The 23,238-nt window shown below is 44.2% G+C and overlaps 1 protein-coding gene across 5 annotated transcripts in view; it reads right to left on the minus strand.

Annotated features, from left to right (window-relative positions):
• Positions 1–919: 919 nt before the first annotated feature.
• LOC112255190 (zinc finger E-box-binding homeobox 2) overlaps positions 920–23,238 on the minus strand; it is a 74,661-nt gene continuing 52,342 nt past the window's right edge. For 2 of the 5 annotated variants that reach the window (XM_042324102.1, XM_042324100.1), the window contains 8 exons: positions 18,561–18,812; positions 14,335–14,403; positions 11,709–11,915; positions 10,336–10,550; positions 8,104–8,212; positions 5,668–7,757; positions 3,316–3,496; positions 920–1,693 (listed from right to left, as the gene is read on the minus strand). In XM_042324102.1, the coding sequence (XP_042180036.1) occupies positions 1,116–1,693; positions 3,316–3,496; positions 5,668–7,757; positions 8,104–8,212; positions 10,336–10,550; positions 11,709–11,915; positions 14,335–14,403; positions 18,561–18,812 (3,701 nt within the window). In that variant the 3' untranslated portion in view covers positions 920–1,115. Of the gene's footprint in view, positions 1,694–3,315; positions 3,497–5,667; positions 7,758–8,103; positions 8,213–10,335; positions 10,551–11,708; positions 11,916–14,334; positions 14,404–18,560; positions 18,816–23,238 lie in introns of all 5 variants that reach the window. The other 3 variants (XM_042324103.1, XM_042324104.1, XM_042324101.1) reach the window with 2 other exon arrangements.

Consider the following 23,238-nt stretch of genomic DNA (forward strand, 5'->3'; position numbering starts at 1 on the left):
TATTGAAGAACTATAATACTGTACACTACAGTATGAAATAAATAAAATTAGGAAATATAAAATGGGCCACATAAATAAAATGTTATTCAACCTACAAACAAAATGAATGCAATTTTGTTGTTTCAAAAAATTGTTTGGTGTAATACTGACAAAAGTTAATGAAATAAACCTGAAAATTGCACAGACATATGTAAACTAAGGAGCTGCTGCCTAGTGTCCTAATACTGACATGGGTGCTTGAAAGAGCAAGGTGAGCTATCTCTTAATACCGAAGCTGGTGAAGAGGTAACAGGTGTCACCCTCCTTTCACACAATACAAGGATGGCACTTGCAGAAACACACAGATTAAAAGGTTTGCATATAAGGCTTTTTCTTATCAAAAACACCTTACAAAGGCTTTCTCCTTCATTGTTCACACGACCCTTCCATCTACTGTACTGTACTGCCAAACTGTTTCCCCTTCCATTTCAAGGTCTCTTTAAGACTTCAGTATCTTAAAAATCAAACAGATAATATCTGTTAAGTTCCTTCACAGAGAAATTCTGAGGCCTAAAACTGTGTGGCTAGCTGGCCTGACGACAGGGCAAAAACCTATAGACAACACATTTAAGTGAAAGATAAGTAATACAACCGATGGACTGTAGCGTGGACACTACTGCTTTTTTCAACACTGTATAAATATATACATAGGCAATACTTTTTTATTATTTTTTGTAGTGATTATAGAAGCGAAGTGCAATTTGTACAAGTCACTAGTTTGTGCTATAAAGACTATGGGACACAGAGTTTTTAGGATGTTAGCACCACACATATTTTTAGGCCATAATACTGTACAATTTTTTAAAAATGGATTCATTTATTCATTTTTCATTTTTGCATAATGCAGCCTCTTCTTACACAATCCCCCCCCACCCACCCCAAAATCAAACTTCAAATCAATGTCTCCTTCGGGCAGACATATACAACCACCACCCCTTGAGTCCTTCAATACAAAGCTTCCTAGAAGCTTCCAGGCACGTGCATGTACAGCTTCAACACAGCAGCGTTAAAACCAAGCAGGTAACAATACTGAACAGAAAAGTAAGATGGGAAGCTTTTTAAATGCAGTAGTTTTATTACATGCCGTCCTCCATGTTGTCCTCGTGATCCGATTTGGTTTCTGTTTTCCCGTCAAAAGAACTATCGTCCATCGAGTGCTCGCCGTTCTCCTCCTCATCCCTCAATGTGTCTGGATCTGTGTCCATGCTCTTGTTCTCGCTCTCCTCTTCCTCCTCCTCAAAGTCCTCTTCCCTACGTCCTATTTTCGCATACGTTCCTTCAACTTCCTTTTGGCGATCTCTCATGCCTCCGTTCATCCCGCCCTCCCTCAGAATGCCCTCGCGGTCCTCCAGGTCGGGGTAGCCCTGAGGAGTCATGCCCTGTAAGTAGGCCCGGCTCAATAGTAGCTCTGTGGGCTCTAGGTGGCCCTTCTCCCGGGCCTCTCTCTCGGCCGCTTCCCTCTCCTCGGCCTCCCTCTTGCAGTAAGAGTAGCGGTGGTTCATGTGCTGGGAGTAAGAGCCGGAGTGAGAGAAGCGCTTACCGCACTTGTCACACTGGTACGGTTTCTCGCCCGAGTGCAGTCGTGAATGTTCTATAAGGTGATGCTTGTGTTTGAATGCCTTCTTGCAGATTTGACACTGGTGTGGCCGTTTACCTGAGGAGACACAAAAGGGAGAGGAAAGCAGACATGAGTTTCCCAGCTCGCTACTTTGTTACTACATTTCACACAATTATAAACATCAGGAGGAGAACAAACACAAACTTAAAGTACATTCAGATGATTCGAATGGTACGAAGCAACTTGAACTATCATTACAATTTCCATGCTAGCTGTGTCGTAACTTATTTGTTTATTCCAAATGAGGGGATAAACAGCTTAAATAAACCACAGGGTCTGTCATGTGTTTACATTATGAAATTCCCTCCTATCGCTAAAGCATGGAGGAACCGAATCACTTATTTTTCGGCGTAAGTGCCACACTGATGGTTGCAACATAAATAAACCACCGCAAACTAAACAAACAGAAAGCTGTGACAAATAAGTCAACAAATAGGAGATGAAAAATTGAACAAGAGACTCCTATGGCTACCCTGATAATCTCAGAAGAATAATTGTAGTTTCTAGACGCCTCTGTCCCTCAATTATATTGGGACTCATCTCTACTCACCATGTAAGATGGGATACCCTGAATGCAAAAGTGTGAGACGAGAAACTCGAGCCGCCCTACATTGATGGAGTGTCATTTCATTACATCATGCTACCAAATGATCTGGCTAAATAAAAACTCCCCCAGCAGCCAGCAATGGTGGCTGGTCATGGTGTATATCATGGGGTGGGGAGTCGGGGACAGTTGCACCCCCTTTTTAATTTACTACACCTCAGCAAATCCGGAAATATAACAGTCTATCTGACACAAATCATAAGACAGAGTTTCTTCTTTGGCATTTCAATCAGCTCGTGACTCCACTTGTGCCGCCAAAACACATCTGGCCAATTCCTAGCCACAAACAGCCGTGGAATGCCTTTGACACTTTCCATAACTGCCGTTCTTGCAACACACACCTAATACCACAACCAGATCAACTGCAGGCTACATCAAGCATATTCTGCTGCGTGCATGCATAGAGTCATGTGTGTGAGGAACGACGCAACTTTTAGTGAAAGAGTTTCATTGTGGGAAGTGTAAAAAAAAAATTAAAAAATGGCATCAACACACAAATGTTCAGTGGATTAAACCGATCGATCACTGATTAGGGTGATAAGTCAACAAAGGACCGTTTTAGGTCAAGTGATACTGTCAGCAGTCTGTCTCTGTCTCTTTACTAGTTATATGTGGGTGCGCCGAGTGTGTTTTGCACATCATAATAGGGTTCATAAAGTACCATGTGATGGATATAATTAGGAACGGCCAAGGATGACATTTACTTCAGACAGTGCCCTCATGCATTATGCAAAGCAATGACACAACATTTCGTTCGGGAACTTTCTATCCCATTTTGATTTGCGCTCATACACCCGGAGAAAAAGGTATTTCTGGCATAACCCCGATAACGTAACTTCTTTGCACAACATATTTGAGCGAGTACATCTCCTCACCCCTGTCAATGAAGAAACAAGTTAGGTCTCGGTTTTACATACACAACTGAACAAAAGAAGAACAGAATGAGGAAGAAGTGGGGAACGAACCAAAATGAAACAATTGAAAGGGTTTAGTCACACAACACATTAGAAATCAAAGCAACGGGGTAAAATAAGTGTTCCGGAACAGTATATACCTGTGTGTTCATATTTGTGTCTTAGGAGGGAACTGCTCTTCTGGAATGTTTTGTCGCACAAGTCACACGCGTACATACCACTTTCTGTCTTCTTAATCTTCTTCCGGGACAGACAGGAGTCTGAATCGGTCATGTCATCCAGTCCTGACATGTAATCGGCTGTTCCGTCGAGCAGCTCCCCCTAGAAAAGGACACGTTTATCAATCCACACATGTCAACGAAACACAGGTACCGTGCCTCCTGATGTTTGCCTGCATGAAAGACAGAGTGGAACTTCCTGTTTGGCCTAGTTGCAAACACCACTACAGACCTCAGGTGTAAATAAGCAAATAAATATATTTTAAAAACGGGCTACATTGTAATGGTTGAGAATCAACCCTGAATGTTTTTTTGTGTGTTTTTTTTCTTCTTCAATCTCCATATATTTGAATCCACATCAGTTTAATTTTATACATGAAAGAGTTTTAATTCTATACGCATCTGTTCTTTATAAGGGATAATGAAAACCGAAAGGCATAGACTTAAATGAATTGGGGGAAAGTATTATTACATTAGGAGAGGTCATAATAATAAGCGAAAGCCCTTTGCGGGGCCATATTGTCATATTCTTCTCATTTCCAACTCATAATGATTAAATCAAGAGGTGTTCTAAATGACCAATATGGAGACGCACCACTGTTCTCATTAAGAAGTGCTCGCTCTGGTCTGACAATGACTCCTTTTGGCGGGACATTGTCTTTCTTTACACTGTTTTTTAAAGAACAGAGCTACTATCATCCCGCCATCAATTTGAGCTAAATGCCCGTAGCTGTATTTAAAAATAAAAAAATCTAATCTAATTTAATAACTTAGAATAGGAAACATTATTAATACTTTTTTTTGTTATCAAAATGGTTCCCTCTATGTTAAACAGCCTTCAGCATTCAGTGGGAATGAACATGGAGCCTGTGCATTATTAACCTGCATGTAGAAACTCATTTTGGCTTTAGAGTGCTAATGTCTTTCAAATAAAATACAAGAAAGTGGCAGAGAATTGGAGTCGGAGTCAGATCCTCTGTGCTGTGTGCAGCTCCGGGGCTTACCCTTTTCCTATTGCACAGATCATGTACACGGTTTCCCACACACAATTCACAACACACAACACCTAAGGAGAAAAAAAACTAAATAAACTAGGCTGAGACAGATTGATTTTAAAGGGTACGTAGTCTAGGTTTTACTCTGAAATAGACTACACTGAACAGCTGGAGACGTGATGCTGCCTGCACTCTGCGGTAAGGACAATTCACGGTGGAGTCTGGCAACAACTGAATCCCCCACATCATAACCTCTTCTCAAACAGCAATTACATGCTGATATCGCTAATGATGCCTGCTTGGAGAACTGAACGACTCCAGGCGCGTTTGACAGCTGGTTATCTACCTGACTGTGTTTTCTCCCTGGTTCAACGTGCTGCAGGTGAGCATTTGAGCTCAATAGAGTACTTTTTAATTAGTGGCACAATGAGCAGATCATTTTAGAGAATTTGAGAGGAGAGGTGGGGGTAGAGATGGAGGGAGAGAGAGAGGGGGAGAGAGAGAAAGGGGTTAAATATGGAAAGAGAGAGAGAGATGGGGGTGGAGGGGAGAGAGAGGGGGAGAGAGAGAAAGGGGTTAAAGATGGGGGGAGAGAGAGAGAGAGAGAGAGAAAGGGGTTAAAGAGAGAGAGAGAGAGAGAGAGAGAGAGAGAAAGGGGTTAAAGATGGAGAGAGAGAGAGAGAGAGAGAGAGAGAGAGAGAGAGAGAGAGAAAGGGGTTAAAGATGAGAGAGAGAGAGAGAGAGAGAGAGAAAGGGGTTAAATATGGAAAAGAGAGAGAGATGGGGTGGAGGGGGAGAGAGAGGGGGAGAGAGAGAAAGGGGTTAAAGATGAGGAGAGAGAGAGAGAGAGAGAGAGAGAGAGAGAGAGAGAGAGAGAAAGGGGTTAAAGAGAGAGAGAGAGAGAGAGAGAGAGAGAAAGGGGTTAAAGATAGAGAGAGAGAGAGAGAGAGATAGAGAGAAAGGGGTTAAAGATGGGGAGAGAGGGAGAGAGAGAGAGAGAAAGGGGTTAAAGATGGGGAGAGAGAGGAGAGAGAGAGAGAGAGAGAGAGAAAGGGGTTAAAGATGGGGGAGAGAGAGAGAGAGAGAGAGAGAAAGGGGTTAAAGATGGGGAGAGAGAGGGAGAGAGAGAGAGGGAGAAAGGGGTTAAAGATGGGGAGAGAGAGGGAGAGAGAGAGAGAGAAAGGGGTTAAAGATGGGGAGAGAGAGAGAGAGAGAGAGAGAGAGAGAGGGGATAAACCGGAGGCTTAAAAACTAAACCACAAGTGGCTTATCTATTTACCTGGAAACCAGGCTTTCGCTGGTATTTTCTCCTCTGCTGCTGCTGCATCTCAGCAAAGGTAGCTGCTCCTGTTGCATAAGTGTAGGCCATGTGTGGTAGGAAGCTCATCTGATCCAGCCCTGGGTACGGCCTCAGCCCAGGCATGCTGGCCTGCATCGGAGACATGAAGGTGGCAGGTGGGAACGCGGTCTGTTGCGGAAGCGACGTGTACATAGGTTTGGCACCGAAGGGATTCATCCCGAACAAGGGGCTGGTACTTTTGTTGAAGTCTCCATTGAGGTGGTTCTGGCCTCTGCCTTCAAACTCCTTCTTGAGATAGGCCAGGTTAAGTGGCTCTTCGAAGTGTTCTCGTGGGGAGGGAGCACTGGAGTGGTCATGGTGGTTAATACCGTTTAGTTTAGGTCTGCTCTTCACGGTCATGGCGTGTTTGGGCTCCTTCATGAGCTTTGGCAGTGACAGGTCCAGTGGTTGTTCAGACAGGTTCATGTTGAGGTTCAGGTCCTCAGACATCAGGCTGTTTGGAGTATAAGAGCTACTCTGGGAGTTTTTGGAAGATGTGGAGGAAAGGTTCAAAGGAGAAGGTGTGCTGCTCCTTGAGAGGTGGTCCATTTTGGAGTGGTCACCCATGTGTTTGGTGTGTCCACTGAACGTGTTGGCTTTCATGAGTCTGAGTTGGTTCTCACAGTTGTTGACGTTGTTATGGAGCTCTGCAATGGAGGGGGACATGATATGGTGGTCACGGTTGCGGTCACGGTCATTACACTTGATCAGGGACACTGGGGATCTAGCTGCCATTGAGTCTTTAGTGGGAGTGTGGTTGTGGTTGTTTGCTAGAACCATATCTGCATGGTTGTTCCTTCGTTGTTCTAGTGGTGGAGTTCTTGGGGTGCCGTACTGGAAGACTTTCCTCTGTTCGAACCACTCTTTGACGAATTCCTGAGGAAGGCCGACCGCTATGGAGATCTTCAGTAGTTCCTCTGAATTGGGCTCCATGTTCATAGCGAAGTAGGCCTTGAGCACTGACATGTGGTCCTTGTACGGGTTGATGAGGCTTTTCTCAGACAGCATGGACGAGAGCAGGAGGGCATGCTTCTCCGTAAACATCCCCTGTTTTGTGGGCATAAGGTTCTCGCTAGTCTGGAGAACTGTCTTGATCTCCTCATTCATTTTACACAGGTAACGTTCATGCTGATGCAAGGGAATTGGACCTGGGAAGGCTTCTTTGCAGTATTGGCAAGAAAAGGGTGTAAACATAATGTTGTTCTCATGCATCTTATCCTCTGTACCTAAATCTAGCATGTGGTTGGATTTCTCGCGTTTGATAGTGCTAATTTGCCTCTTTGAGTCCGTGGTCAAGCTCTGGAGACAAGCTTTGGCTTCGTTCACTTTTTCTAATGTGTAGTCGATGATGCTTTTAGTGGCACCATTATGGCTGACGACTGGCAGACCGACCTGGTGACCCCCCTGTGACGTCAGTCCCTGTTTCTGCTCCTCGATCTGGTTCCCGAGCTCCTTCATGTAAGCCTTGAGCCTGGAGATCTCCTCCGGTTTGCAGTCCATCTTCTGCCTGCACACAGTGTTGTCCACGATCTGGAGCACCTTTTGGACCTCGCTCAGGTTGTTGCTCAGGGACGGGTAACCAAGGAGCTGTTGTTCGATCCCCACCCCCAGGTGCTGCATGGGGCTCCGGGCTGAGCAGTGGATCCCTAGCGGGCTGCTATTTCCCCCCATCCCTCCGTTCATGAAGGGCCCAGGCGCGCCGAAGCCATGGGAGGCCATCATGAGTTTGTAGTCGTTGAAGTCGAGTGGTTCTGTTTTGATGTTCAGGTGGTGGTTGTTCTGGTCCTGATGGTGGCCCAGGGGCTTGCCGTTTCCGTTTCCGTTCTCTAGCTTGTGTCTCAGCTGGGTGATGGCGGTGTTAGTGGGGGAGGACGAGGCTGATGTAGGAGAAGAGCCTGTCTTCATGTTGTTGCGCATCCTCCCGTTGACTGCTATAAGGCCGATGCACTTCTTGCTGCTGATGTGTGAGCTGTAGGAGCCTGAGTGGGAGAAGCGCTTCTTGCAGTTTGGGCATTCGTATGGCTTCTCACCTGAAAAGAGACAACGTATACTTTTAGAAATATCTGCCATAAACACATTTAAATGGCATAATGAACACACGTATTCTCAATTATTAAATACAAGTGGGCTAAGGGAAAATGTATCAACAATGAACACCTTTCATGAATGCCAAACTAAAGTGTTAACACTGAACTGCTCAATTGTGAGATTGGCAGGTAGAAGGAAACAAAGTAGCTCAAGTCATCCATTGGAACAGTGGGAGAGAGAAAAGAAAAAGGCAATCGATTTTTGCACACCCTGTGCGAGGTTCACCACAGTCTTAAATCAAGGTTATGCATATTCTAAGAGGAGTGCACAGGCCCCCTTGCTACCCACCACTGTGAATCCGCAGGTGTTCCTTCAGATGGTGCTTGTATTTGAAGGCCTTGCCACATTCTGTGCATTTGAACTTGCGGTTGCCAGCCCCCTGGTTCAGCAGTTGGTGCTATAGAGAAAAGAAGCAGGTATTGACATGAGTTCTGCTAACAACATTACAGGGGGAAAAGAGTTCCCTAAATAATCACAATCGACCGACAAGCCAAATGTCTCGCGTTGCTACACAGCCCATCTTGCCTCTTTCTACCTCCAACTCCAACGAGAGAGTACAAGAGTGGCGCTGATAACAGAGGGAATCACATACCTTTTCATTTCCTGGCTCTCGAGCCCAGGAAGCATGTATTTAGAATTTGGCAACCAATAAAATAAAACAAATGAAAGGGGCTCTTTTAAAAAAAAATATATAGTTTCCCCCTCATTAGAGACAAGCAATCTGATCTACTTTTATTCATTTGGGGGTAATCACTCAAAAGATATTCTGACTATTTCACAAGAAGTCCTTCCCTGTATTTCACATACCTACGTACAACAGTCATTTGACATGAAGAAGCAACAAATTTCCATAAATGTTGAAATGTCTTAATTGGAACAGATTTCCACTAAATCATTTGAATCCTCAAACGTCTCTTTAATAATCTTAGACTATGCTGGATAGGATGGGCCTAGGCCTTGATTCTCTGTTCAAAGGTAAACATCAGTTGCGGCCCCTCAAATTTGCAATTCAAACAGGGGGAGGCCTCTGCCTGTTTCAAAATCCAAATATAATAGTAACAACAACAACAACAACAGCGCACGTGTAAACGGGGGGAGGCACAGCAGGCGTGCACAATTCATTCTGAGTGGGAGGTGAACACGTTAAATGCTTAGGCAATACAAAGGATCTCTCAGCAGCACTCGCTACGCGGGCAGGCATAGCAGAAAGATGCAGCCAGCGTCCTGATCCAGCCTGACAACTGCTGGGGTGTGCTAACTCTACCCACATTCCTGGGGAGACAGATGGCGTAAGGGAGGACACAGGGAGGATTGTTCAAATGGCAGCAACCTTCAAAGATCGAGCAGGAGTGGGTCTGTCTGTCGGTGGGGCCGCCAAGCGCCAGTCAGGGACCCCACCGCTCGTACGTTGCTGAGTTGCATAAACAAACGGCAACAGCTGCTTTGGCTCCCCCTGCTTCCCTCTGAGGACCGCAGTAAACTTTAGTTGTGCCAATAAGATACAATCATTCTCTAACCCTAATTGTCAATGGCACCAACACCAGCAAATGTGTTTTTTGGGAGAGGGGGACTTGCTATCCTACATGACTCAGGGAAGGTTAGGGATGGGATGGGATGTTGGATGTTGTTGTCGGGACGCATGGGCTGATTATTCAAATATTATTGGCTCGTATTCATGACATATTTTCTCTTGATTGGTTAATTGGATAAGGAGTTTTGGTTATTTTAAAATTTTGTATGGTGTTTATGGCGAGGGCATCTTTTCCTAGGTAGAGACAGCTCTCACGGGACATGGGATCGGGACTTGCCTGTAAGCGATAACACAATGATTCACTAACTTCACAACATATTTGATCTTTCTTTCTTCTTTCTTTTGTACCCCAAGAGGACTTAAATTGTCACTGCCGGTTTTGTTCAGATTCACTTATTTTTAAACATGGTTGGCAAGCAAATGTAACATCTATGAATAGAAGGTGTTTTTTTTCCCACACAGGGAGTTGGATTTGAAGCATGGAAATTGCCAACAAATTCCCAGGTTAGTTTATTTATTTTTTTAAACACATTGACAGTGAGTGAGACTCAATAATAAGTGTACATGTTGATTCTGTTTACGCAATGTAAGGAAATGGTGGAATGTATGACATAGTACTGTATAAAGGAAATGCTTGATTTTAAAGAACATAAAATCTACTAGTTGAAGTGAAATTAAGGAGCAGATAAAATGTCTAAATTGGAAATTAACATAATCACTCGATCGTGAACATAAGACGGCAAAATCATATCAGACGGGGCCATCAAAAAACCATTTAGGGCCTCAATTAAAGTTATTACCATTAAAAGATCTGCATCTTCAAAATGTCATGAAAAATTAATAACGACTGCCAATCAAAATTATATCATTTCCTCCAAGGGATCATAGCACATTAGAAATGAAGTGATAGGGGCATATGATCCTGGAAGTGATTGAAAACAGCAACCAAAAAAAAGAAAAAAAAAAAAACGAGGGCATATGATCCTCACCTGATCTCTGCCGGGCTTGTGCGTGGCCATATGTCGCTCAAGCTGAGTGCGGTAAGCAAACGTGTAGTTACACAGGGGGCAGGCAAAGTTCTCCTCGTTCTTCTCGTGGCGGTACTTGATGTGCTCCTTGAGCGATGTCAAGCGCTTGTAACCCCGGTCGCAGTAGGGGCAGGTCAACAGTTGGGCGAAAGCATCTGGAGTTCCAGGTGGCATGTCTGGGTAGGGGGACGGGGACGGGGACGGGGACGGGGACGGGGACGGGGGGGGGTTGGGGAGAGAAAGCGGTCCAAAAGGTCAGCAAATCAATGGCAGCTAATGGGCGTACTGCCCGGAATGGTATGGGAGGTATCACTGCAATCTGCTCTACAGAGTGCCATCGTCTCAGGCTGGCATCCATGCCCTGACACACACACACGCACAAGCACACACACACACACACACACACAAACACACACACACAAACACACACTCACACACACACACAGACTCTGCCCCTCCTTTTTTTATATCACATACTAAGACACGTGAAAATTCACGCGTACTAAATTGAATGAGCTTTTTATTGACCGATACACTTCTGAATGTGTTGCATAACATACATTTATCTTCGTTAAGTAATTGTGTTTTTTCTTTGACTTTTGATTTAAGACACAAACTGAACATGATATCTGATCTTACACTGATATTTGACAAATGTCAGTCGGAAATAAAGCACCTTGACCTGGTTTTTAAAAACACTACCTTACCCACCCACCCTCCCCCTCGTCCTTCCTTGCTCCCCTTAAACCATAGTCCCCTCGCCTAATTGCTTTTAAGTGGCTTATTTAATACCCCCCACCCCCCACACACACTTTCATAATTTCTGAAGTACAGATCATAAATCCATTCTAATTCAATCCCTGTTCCCCGGGGTCTGGGAGGTGTACTATCTTATTTCAGACCTCTGGCAGCTGCTGCTGCTTAAAGACTGGAGGACCGAAGGTAAACACAGAGGCATCCAGTGAAGAATCTGTGAGACCAACAGCTGCCCATGTCACTGTGCCACAGAGACCAAGAAGAGTCCAGCCACACCACTGCTGCTCTGTTCTCTTCTGGGGAACGTATGTAGCAAGAGTCTCAATGGAAGAGTGCTGATCCAGGATCAGCTCCCCCCTGTCCATGTAATCTTATTCATTGTGATCTAAAAGGCAATACCGATCCTAGATCAGCACTCCTACTCTAAAACGCTTCAAACATATGGGCCCAGCTCAACCCTGCCCGTGTAATCTTATCCATTGTGATCAACAACAAAAAAAAGAAGCAAAACTGATCCTAAATCAGTACTCCTACTCTAAGACGTTTCATACATACAGCCCCTGTCTATGGATTCGTACCATTTTCCTCCTGGCCGTTTGTTTCAGACGCTTCGGGCGTGCCCATACGGGACAGCTCCTCTCCCTCGGGTGCTTCTGGGTAAATGATGGCAGTGTCGCCCCGCTGCAGGTACTCAGCGATGCTGACCACGTGGCTCTCCTCCTGGAGCTTGCTACGCTTGGCGAAGAACTCCTCAAACTCGGAAGTGCAATCAACAACATTCTTAACTGGAAAGAAGAAGAGAACGAGAGAAGGAGGAGGGAGAGAGAGAGAGAGAGAAAGAGAGTGAGACAGAGAGAGAGAGAGATGGGTTTTTAAAAAATGGGATTCTTCACCAAAAAGAAATGTGTGTTACAGCAAAACAGGGAACATGTCGGGTCTAACTGTGATGAAGAAACGCCACAACAGACATTAAGAATACATCTGAATTACTGTTTTATCTTGTCACACAACAGCCTCTAAACCAAGAAATATGAGTTGAAGTACCACCTTAAATCATGGGGGAAAGTATTTAAGATAAACAGATGGTATTCACTTGAAGCATATTACCAGTGACACAATAAATGTGGGGAACACAATTTAAACTGGTCAAAATACTTCTAATGTTCCGTATCATACTTGACAATGAGAATCACTTGTATTTTTTACCATGTTGAATCTTTAAGATTATCGAAAGACATCCATTTATTTAATTACGCCTCAGTATTCAAGCCTCTCGATTCACATTTTATTTACACATTGTGTAACAACAGTACAAACAAATCCCCTGTGTATTGACTTCCACACAAGGGGTCAATAAAGGGCTCTGGTTAGTTGATTGGCTGTGGAACAGATTACTGAGGACAAACCACAATGTTGCACAAAAAAAAGCTTTAACCATAGTCAAGAAAACACTTTTTAAAGCCGCCTTTCTGAAATTGCTGAAGTCACACATGGCGTCTTTTCTCATATTCTCCAGTCCCTCTTCTCGTTGGGGGAATCCCAAAGCTGCGGAGTAGAGATAGCTGTGGCTCCAGTAGCAAACAAAGCTAATCAAGAATCTGCAACCTTCATTATTCAACAGAAGATGATAGACCCTCAAAGGTTCACGTTCATTCAAAGCTGTGCTATACAGCATTGCAACAATCTGAGGCGAGTCTACATGCTATTGCCCCCCCATCATATCACTGTTATAACACTCATCACATAAGACATTGTCGTGCTAAATATTACAGGACGTCACACAAACTGCTTTATTTGACTGGATTTAGATGGTTACTTGTTTAATTGGACATTTCCAAGCCAAGGTACATTTTTATATTGTGATTTGTTTGGCAGTGAATATTTTACGGGCCCAATTTGTGAAAGGTCAAGGTAGTGGATTCGGTTGTCAAAAGTGGCATGAAAATGTCACTGGTGCCAAAGGATCTTTTATGAAATCGTATGAAACAACTATGAACTAGGCAGCTCAATTTCCTGCATTCTCATTAGGACTTTGTGGGAACAATTTGAGAATCATCTAATGTAAATTTAGAGACAAAACTGGGAGGATGCTTGAACTCTCTTACGTTGGATTCACATCTCACCGTTAAACAAATGTGTATCTTAAAGATTAGAAATACATTCAAAAGATCAAACATAGACTAGGAATCTTCTATCTTCTAAATGAAAAGAAGAATAGAAGATTCCTAATGAAATGCAATTTAGGAAGTCGCTGTATTGCCAACAAGCTACAAGCTCAACCTCGTATTGTCTCCTTTGAAATTTCCCTTCTAAAAAAAGAGGGGCTACTTTCTTCTCTGTAATAGAGGAAATCACCTGGATAAAAGAGTGCTTACAATTTTCATTTCTTAAATGACATCACATGTAATCCAGTGGTGGGTTTCGGTCTTCCAATGCAGTGGCCACGACATTGTTTCCACGACCTCAATGTCCTGAATGGAAACATTTGCGGTGTCTAAATTTCCACACCCCCCCCCCAAAAAAAAGTTGCCACACATGCACAGGAACGCGTGTGCAGGAATGAATGTGCACGCACGCGTGCTCACACACACAAAATCAAAAAAGATATAAATAAATCAAAAGAAGAATAGAAGATTCCTAAGGAGGGATGCCCGTTATGTGGTGAGTATTTAATCAAACGGTGCCGAGGCCGGTTGTCAGCAGCGGTCGGGATGATATCACGGAGGGAAAACTTAATGCCCAAGAGACTTGTGGGTGGAAATCAGCTTTGTTTACTTAATTAAAAATGGCAGGTAGGATTTGGTTCCACAGTTTCGTGTAGAAAGGACCATGCAGGGACACTAATGCTCTACACGGACACAGAGACACACAGCCACCCACACAAGGATTGGAAGGGTGATTGGTCTCGGCCTCGTCTTTCAACACAATACAGATATAGGATCTTCATTTGAGACAGTTTGCTACAGCAGGAAAATAATCCTGCAGTGACAGGAAATGTGAATTATTATGTGGATTATAATTCATGGATTACAATACATTTTGGTCCAGAGTTCTCCTCGACTATTCTTAATCTGTGTCTGGGAAACCGGCCCTACAAATTTAACATTTCCTTCATTGCAGAAAAGTTCTTCTGCAACAGGCTGATCAAATTAAGATCCTACATCTGTACATCAAATCACCTCACAATGGATTAAATCAACTCACCTGTACCGTTTCCAACCGTCTGAAGAGTGGCGTCAGGCCCCATAGTGTCATAATCATCTTTAATTTCATCTGTGGAGAAAAGTAAGGGAGGGAGGAGGGGAGGAAGAAGGAAAGAGGAGGAGAAGAGAAGTCCAGTTCAATGTTCAGTGCTGTAGTGTACCAAGCAAACCCAAGCCTCACAATGAAGCCTTCAGAGGAAGGTACGGAGATATAAAGGGCTTGCTGTGTTGCACTGTGCCGAGGCTTTTGTGTGGCATTCTAAATGAATGCTATCATCAGAAACAGACAGGGCCTTATTTACCTTAAAAACAACAACAAGCCGTGGGAAAGAAAGCTGCTCTGTCATTCCGGGGGTAGCGAGAGTTGCCAGAAAGAAAGATTAATTCAAGAAGCCAGCCCCATCCACCTGAACAGTCAGACAGGAGTAACCGGCACAAAAGGCCTTGCAGTTGTTATTCCCTCACTGTGACACTACTAACAATCTACACGCGGCAGAAAAAAGGACAAACTATACAGGGGGGTTTTCACAGAAAAAAGGACAAACTATACAGGGGGGTTTTCACAGAAAAAGGACAAACTATACAGGGGGGTTTTCACAGAAAAAGGACAAACTATACAGGGGGGTTTTCACAGAAAAAGGACAAACTATACAGGGGGGTTTTCACAGATAAAAGGACAAACTATACAGGGGGGGTTTCGCAGAAAAAAACGTGGGCTGTGGGCTTAGACTCTATTACCAATCAGAGTAATGCATAGTCTTAGGAACACCAAAGGCAGACTTGCATTTTTGTCCTGGCACAGGTAAGACAGCCATAAATAAAGGACCCCAGATTGACAGACAGGCTCATAAACAAGGGAGGGAACAACTTTGGACATTGGTTGGTAAATTCTCTTGCCGTATAGGTGGCGGCGAACAAGAGGACATTGTTGGTGTTCAAGTCCACAGACAATTAACTTAAGGAGTCCTCTGTGACTCCTTTCTTCCGTCCTGTCTTTGAAAATTAAATCAAGGTACTTCCGAGAAGATAGTGGCTGGTAATAAAATGGCTCCTGTCTCTCTCTGTTTCTCCTTGTTTCAGCCATGTGATTTCTATGGTCTCAAGGATACTGTGTTGCCATGGAGGGGTAAACAAACAAATCAATGGATTAAGGGAAAGATGATTTCTCTTCTTTACTGTCTCTTGTATCTTGGACTTGACAGAAAAACATTTTGGAAATGAGTTTGAAAAGTAGCTGACAAGCTGTGTAAAATCTTCAGAATAAAAAGTGAATTAGCAATCACGAATCAAATGCAGAAAAAAATAAACATTATATATTTATATATAAACATACTGTATATTTTGGTGTAGAGCGAAAAATCTGTTGTTTCATGGTTAGGTTCATTAAGCGAGGGTTTGTTCTGTTTCTTTCGCTTGAAGTGAGATGGTTTCCTTCTGCACCAAAAATATATATATTTTTTTAACAGCCAATAGCTTCAGAGAAAAAAAAAATGGACTCTATTGAATGAAAAGTACTCAACTTTCCCTAGACATGAAGCTTGACTGTGTGGCGGAGAAACTTGCCAGCCATTTTCATTTGCATATGAGGGGGTTTGGAGTGCCGTTGTCTTCTCAGTAATGACATCAAACCAGGCTGCACTCTAAGGAAATGGCCCTTTAACAATATTGTTGAAGATACACTGGAGTATTGTGAGCAATCAAAGAAATCCTCCACCGCAGCCACAAATATAATTCTGGCGTTTAAGAGACCAGCATATATGAATAGTTACTTTTTTTGTCATTTATAATTTACTGAATGTTAATCGAGCTCCCTTTTCCTCTTGCCCTCGCGTTTCTTTTTCCCTGGAAAGTGGGAGAGTTTGCATGGATGCAGCCATTTTGGTTTTTCGCAGCCTTTAGTAAATCCAATTTCACTGCATATTTTTTGTTGTTGATATGACTCAAAAGGAGCACAAGTGGGGATTTTGCTTTTCGTTCCCTCTTTACCTTGAACAGTCCCTATTATCTGTGTGAGGTCAAGGAATGAGAGTGAGGGAATTTCCAGCAGGAGGTAGGCTAAGACCACTTACACCTACCTCACTTCTATGGCCCTTTGCACAGATCCTTTTTTGGGCCATTCCTATTGCTTCTGACAGCTACACATCCATTGGAGAGAGAGGCCCGTTTTTATAGTTGAAAGTGTAATGTGAGTCGAGAGCCAGTCTGGTCTGTCTCTGCCTGATAAATCATGCAAGGGAGAGGGGGGAGCGTGAGCGAAGGCCCGCTCTTCACTGAAGGACGATGTTTAAGTTTGTGACTGCGACCGAGGAGGGGTCCAGAATACCTTTCCCCTGCCATAAGTCCACCTATTTACTTAACGCCATTGATGCTGTTTGTTTGGAAAACATTCCTATTTTTCATGGCCAGTTACCAGTGGAACAGGGCGCAGTAAAAACAAAGGTCCTCCCCCTCCTTTCTGTTAGTTCTCTGAACAGCCTTGAACAGAGCCGGGCCGGGAGAAGAAAGAGACAAGGGCAGACAGGGGAGAATGCAGGTGATTTCTTTTAGAGTGATAAGTGATGTCATGTATTCCAGCCCACTGTGTCCACCGCCCAAATTGTGGGATGAAAGAATGCCAAGGACCATTCTAGAACACAAAACTCTGATTGTGCCGGGCACCGGAAAGGCACAGCTAAGAAACTTTTGCCGTGCTTTTCCGTTCAAAACCTGCCTCCTCCGGACAGAGTACTAAAGCTGACGTGGAAAAGGCAGGGGAGAAAAGCACAGCTTATCTCCGGGGAAAGTTATGTGCTGAGGTATCATTGTAGACAGTAAGGCACCGTGAGAGAGGAAAAAGGACAGTCAAACATAGTGCCCACGAGCTTGGGAAAGAGAAGACTCCCATCATCTGCACTAATGAACCACACAAGGTCTCAGAAATATGGCCGACGAGGTTTTATCACATGAGAGGCAGATTATCTGGGAATTGCAACATAGTTGAATTACAGACATTAAGGCACCACGGGCTTTTATCAAATAAACAATTACTGTACGCTTTGACTACTTGTTTATTTTTGATCTTGATTTATTTGAACATTTCTGTTTTGAAAGAATCAAACCCCATATGAACTGTTACTAACGGGGCAGAAATAGAAACATCCGTCAACAGAGCAAAAATAATACAGCGATTGTCTGCGACGACTATGTTTCCGATTTGCATGTCGATAATCAGCAACCACAAGGTGAACTTCCTCCTTTTTTCGATAGAGGATCCTTTTTGGAGCGCAATGACATTTCAGGGGGTGAAATATTTCCCCCCTTTCCAGGCACTCTACAGAGCCCAGTTCATTAGTAGAAATGAATAGGCAACACACCGGCTCATTTAAACGGGACGGTCTTACATGAGAGTTCGCGCTAGACTCCGTTTCTGTCACACCGCTGCGAGAATCATTGACTCTTATTATACATGTAAATGGCTATCATAAAAATAAAAAAAATTCATTTAAGATTGTTAATGACTTTTGCAGCAGTCTGGCTTCCTTTAATGATTATCCCCTAGCCCTAATTAAAAGTATTTATCTTTCAAGCATCCATGACTAGGCTCTCTGCTCTCAGCGATGCTCCAAATGAAACTAAATGGAAGGCGCCACCAAAGTTGTACGCATCACCTGCCTGAAATGATCTAAACTAGATTATTAGCAGATGAAGCTATATCAATCACATACTGAAAGTCTGATCATACTGCGATATTATAGACAATCGAAAGAGGGCGATTCTAAGAAAACGTATGCTCTTAATTTTTTACGATTGAAAAGCTATCTGTTAATACTGTCTGATGTAACTCTGGTTTATTTAAGTGAGGATAAAGACGAGAATAGACATGGGTCAGAGATTTAGCGTTGGGACGAGCCGAGTGAGTTTCAGTCATGTGGGGTGTAGGAATCTCCGACATTCCTCTGCAATCTTACGTGGCACCGACATACGTTTCCTATGTATCGTCAAGTTACAGTAATGTGTCCTGACTCTGCTTGCCCCTGTCAACCCACTGCATGTCAAAATGTGGTTTGATCTCATACACTTCTTATGACTGGCAAGCGCGGTCAATCGCTGCCCCTGTTACTTCGGAGGTGGTGATGGTGAAGGGGGGGGCTAACCTCTCATCTCATGGAAAACAAAATAAATCGGAAAAACATTTTGGCTGTGATCCGCACGCTTTTGTGTGTGTGTGTGTGTGTGTGTGACACTCACCAGTGCCGTCGACTGAGGCGTGCAGCATGTCGTTGTCATGCCAGACATGGTCTACTCCGCTGTCCCTCATGTCATCGTCCTCATCCTCCTTTGTCATCAGGGCGTGGCCCACCCTCGGGGATCCATCGTCGTGGTTGTTCAGGCTGGCAGGGCTGCCCACCCCGTTCAGTAGGCCGTCCTCCTCCGATACCAACAGCTTGTCCTCATCCTCTGTCTCTGAACCAGTATCCATCACATTCTCGTAATTCAACGCTGCAATGAGGGAGAACACAAAACAAAACAAGATGGGTCACTGCAGAGGAATTCATGTTTGGTGTTCATTGTGCTGACCCTGAAATGGGAAAAAGGTCAAAGAGGATTATGTCCTCAGATGAAGTCATGATTGCACTGCACTGTTAGGAGCTAGTAACACAATCGTTTCGCTGCACCTGTTATAACATCTGCTAAACTGTGTAAGAGACCTATAAACTTTGATTTTATTTGATTACAGGTTTAGACCCATTCCTGTTTGAGACGTGGGCCCTTTCTTGCGGGGGGTACATCCCAATTACAACAACACCCACCGCGACAGACTGGAATCTGTAACTTTAACCATCATGGTGTGTGGAGTCAGTCAGCTGCTACGTAGACACGCCAAAATAGCCACACATTTTCTCCCGCAGTAGACTGCCTGAGATGCCAACCTAGCTACACCTTTCAGTTGGGGCTCACAGATCTGAAGCATACCCAACGTGGCTGAGATACTCTGCACTTCTGATATTTACAAATGTCAAATAGCCATACCACCCTGGATGGAAATGGCTTAACCCCTAGTCATTTCATCACATTCACCGCTCCTGTGGTAAGTGACGCACCTACTGTACTTGTGTTTTTCCCTCAGAACTTGACAGAAATCAACCGTCAAGTCAGATCTTGACAATGATACATGAAACAAAACATACAGTATAAAATACCCCTAGCTTCATCGAAACAGGACCTGTGTCCCGCCCCTTTCCCTCCGTGCCCTCCCCTCTTGTCTTTTTCAGGGAGTGTTTTCAACGAGTCATGGTTTGCGGAGAGAAACACTTGCGCAGTCGAGCCCCGCATTAAAATAACTCACACAAGTAGCGGCCCGCTTGATTCCACAACACTTGGTCCCAGACACATGGCAGCCTCTCTTAAAATAGGCAGCCTGTAAATAAGGGCCGTGAACTCAATTGAAGGTGGCTGTTTGTGAATTAGTCTGCCCTCGCAAAGGGCTGTCTCTCTAGCCTCTCCAGTCTACGCACAAGGCCCATAAATTGTCTGTCCTACGAAGGAAGGCAAAAGACTTATTAGAGGAATAAACACAGGACGTTACCTCAGCGAGAGAAACAGGACCACCGCATCACACACCTCACTGCTAGTTCCTAAAACACTACTCTGAAGAAACAGACTCAAAACAACCGCAGATGGAGGAGGGGGGGGGGGAATCAGAGTATGACATCATGGGAACCAATTTCAAATGTGGCTAGGGGAAGGCGCGGAAAAAGCAGAGTGCAAAAATGTTTACGGTCCGTTTTAATTGCTGTACTGTAGCTATAAATGACTACTAAATACAACTCTAAAACCTTCTAAAATTCCGAAACGGAGAAGGGAAAATAAATCAGATATTGACTTGTTATATAGCACGGAGAGGAATAAGATTACGCTGAGCGTACACAGTACGTTCATACATGATCTTTGCATAATCCGCGGGTCTGCACTTGCCTTCCGAACAACGGGCGCAAATTACAAGGAAAACGGCTGCGTAGACAGGGCCAGCAGAATCAGCTGACCTGGTTAGAATACCAATTGACGGGGGAAACAAAACCTTTTCAAGAGGTGTGACCACAAGGGTTTAGGCAAGTTCAGACTGGGTAATGCACTCAGACATGAAAAAAAAGAGAAAGCCAAAGAAAAGCCAAAAAGAAAGTGAGACATTCAAACTCCTGCTGTGTGGTCCCCGATATACCTTGGCCCACAATTGATAATATGTTAGTATTATTATTGTATTTCCCCTTTGGTCCCTTCCCAACTTACCCCTAACCCCCCTAACCCCCCCACACACACACACACACACACCCTAACCCCCTTCTTAGCAACACAACGTGCTGTGGACTCCCTACTCCCCTTTCTCCCAGGCAGGTTTCTAAGGGTGGCCTAGCAGGCGGGCGGCAGGGGGTAACAAAGAAGCAGGAGGCCTGGGAAGCTATTACCCCGCCCCCTGAAGACCTGATCTCTGGACACAGCCTGAATACCGACGAATACCCAGGAGGAGTGAATGACATTATCTAAGGATGGACAGGTTTTAAAAGGCCTTTCTTTGCACCCCAAACCTCTCATTGGGCATTTTTCAGTGTGCTACAGGTCCATGTGTAGCGTATTGGTTAACGCATGAAGAGAGGCGCTACAATGTGACGTCTTCAATATTGAGCAACGGGCCTGGAGACAATGGACCTCGGATCATAGAGGGGACGTGAAGATCACCCCACCCCCTGAAAACCTCTAGACATCTACAGTTGTCCAAACCAAACCATGAAAAGCTTCTAACGCCAGGTTGGGGATCTGTGCTTCCATGCAGGTCGACGTGTTTGAGGGGAGAGGTAAGGAGTAGGAGAGGGGAGATCACTGGATGTGATCCAAGCTAGAACATTGGCTATCAGACAGAGCATTTACTCATCAAAGAGCCTGGAGGAGACAGAAATGACCGGGTGCAACTTGTCAATCAAAGAAGCAAGTAGCATTGACTTCAGAAAGCCTGCTTTGTTGAGGTGACATTTCTGACAGACGCCTCAGTATAATGTAAGCACCAGCCTGACGTCGGGCATTGTACTCTGAAACAAAGTCATTTCGAAACCTACTAATGTTAGCCTACACTCTGCCATTATTTTGTTCAATACCTCGCCACTAATCAATCTTTTGTGTTTCTAGACGAGATAGACAAAGAAATCATCATGTTTACTTTCTAGGGCTACGTTTTCTTTCAGATGACACTTTCTATTTTTCTCCTGCTTTAGTTTAAGTGCCACCCGCAACAAAGGCAATTACAGCTGGCATTTTGACTGATGCTACCTGTTACCAGCTGATTTCACCAGCTCTCTTCTTTCTCCTGATTGGAGGTAAATAAAGGGAACGACTTTTACAGATAATTAAAATGACACTTGTAATTGCTCACTTTTTGAGTCTTGCTTAATATCAGGCTTATACGTGTCTGGCGTAACTCTTTCAGAACTCTGGTATTAGACTGTCAGGCATACCAGTGCAAGAGGGCAGTTTCAAAAGTGCATTGATTATGATGTCGATAACCTTCCACAATGACCGTTTTTTTTTGTGTGTGGAAGGATGAGAGAGCGAGTTTCAACGTCTGTGGCAAAACAACAACAAAAAAGGAGTCTGATTGGAATCTCATCAACTTTCTTAAAACAAATAAAGATAATCGATATTGACCATCGATATTTTGACCGTGACTGTTTCTCTGTACCCTTATAAAAGTTTTAAAAAGGTCATATCAAGTCATCTAAAACTAAAAGATTCTACCAAAGTGAGAAAAAACAGCATGTTAAGAACAAAAATGTAATTGTGTTTTACTGTCGAGCTGTTAAACAAACCCTAACTCTCCCACTACGAAATCTGCGTGTCATACACTCAGACATCAACCGCACAACCCTTGAGGCATACACTGACCATCTGAACATACCCAAAGCACACACTTAAATAAAAATACCTTGGGTGAATGTGCTGCAAACGTGCATCTGTGTGCCTATTCTTCCCCTTTTCATACACTCTTCCACAAATCCCCCTCAACGGGCTCCCGAGCTGGGAGGCGCTGGATCCGCACTCGATCCATAACGAACGACCCAGAAAAAAATATCCAAATAACCACTTCTGCCAGAAGATCTATTCCACCCGGTGTGTCTCTATGTCCATCACAGTACCCTATATTTTGGGGGCAGAGACTTTTCCATTTCCAGCCAGCTTCCCGTTTCCAGCCAGCTTCCTGTTAGATTGTAATGGGGAAAGGTGGTAGGTGACTCACACTGAGAGCCTGGCTAACTGACCGCTGAGGCTTATAGCTCCAGGTAATGTTGTGTTTCCTGTGGCTATCGGCGTCGGTAATGAGCAAGGACATTCACCCTATTGGAGGATAACTGCCCTGTCTCATGAATGAGAAACATGCTGATCACCTGAATGGCTAGGGGGGCAGGGGGGGAAGTAGAGGTGGAGAACGGGGGAACAGGGGAGGTAAAGACGCATTAAGGTAGAAATTAGGTCATAGCCTTGTGGCTACCCCATTGGAAGTTTTTTTTTCTCTCTTTCTTTTAATTATTATTTTTTTTACCCCCTTTTCTCCCCAATTTCATGGTATCCAATTGTTAGTAGTTACTATCTTGTCTCATCGCTACAACTCCCGTACGGGCTCGGGAGAGACAAAGGTCGAAAGCCATGCGTCCTCCGAAACACAACCCAACCAAGCCGCACTGCTTCTTAACACAGTGCGCATCCAACCCGGAAGCCAGCCGCACCAATGTGTCGGAGGAAACACCATGCACCTGGCGTGCACTGCGCCCCCCGCCCCCAACAGGAGTCGCTGGTGCGCGATGAGACAAGGATATCCCTACCGGCCAAACCCTCCCTAACCCGGACGATGCTAGGTCAATTGTGCGTCGTCCCATGGACC

This window comes from Oncorhynchus tshawytscha, linkage group LG07, assembly GCF_018296145.1.
Source record: "Oncorhynchus tshawytscha isolate Ot180627B linkage group LG07, Otsh_v2.0, whole genome shotgun sequence".
Classification (NCBI taxonomy): domain Eukaryota; kingdom Metazoa; phylum Chordata; class Actinopteri; order Salmoniformes; family Salmonidae; genus Oncorhynchus; species Oncorhynchus tshawytscha.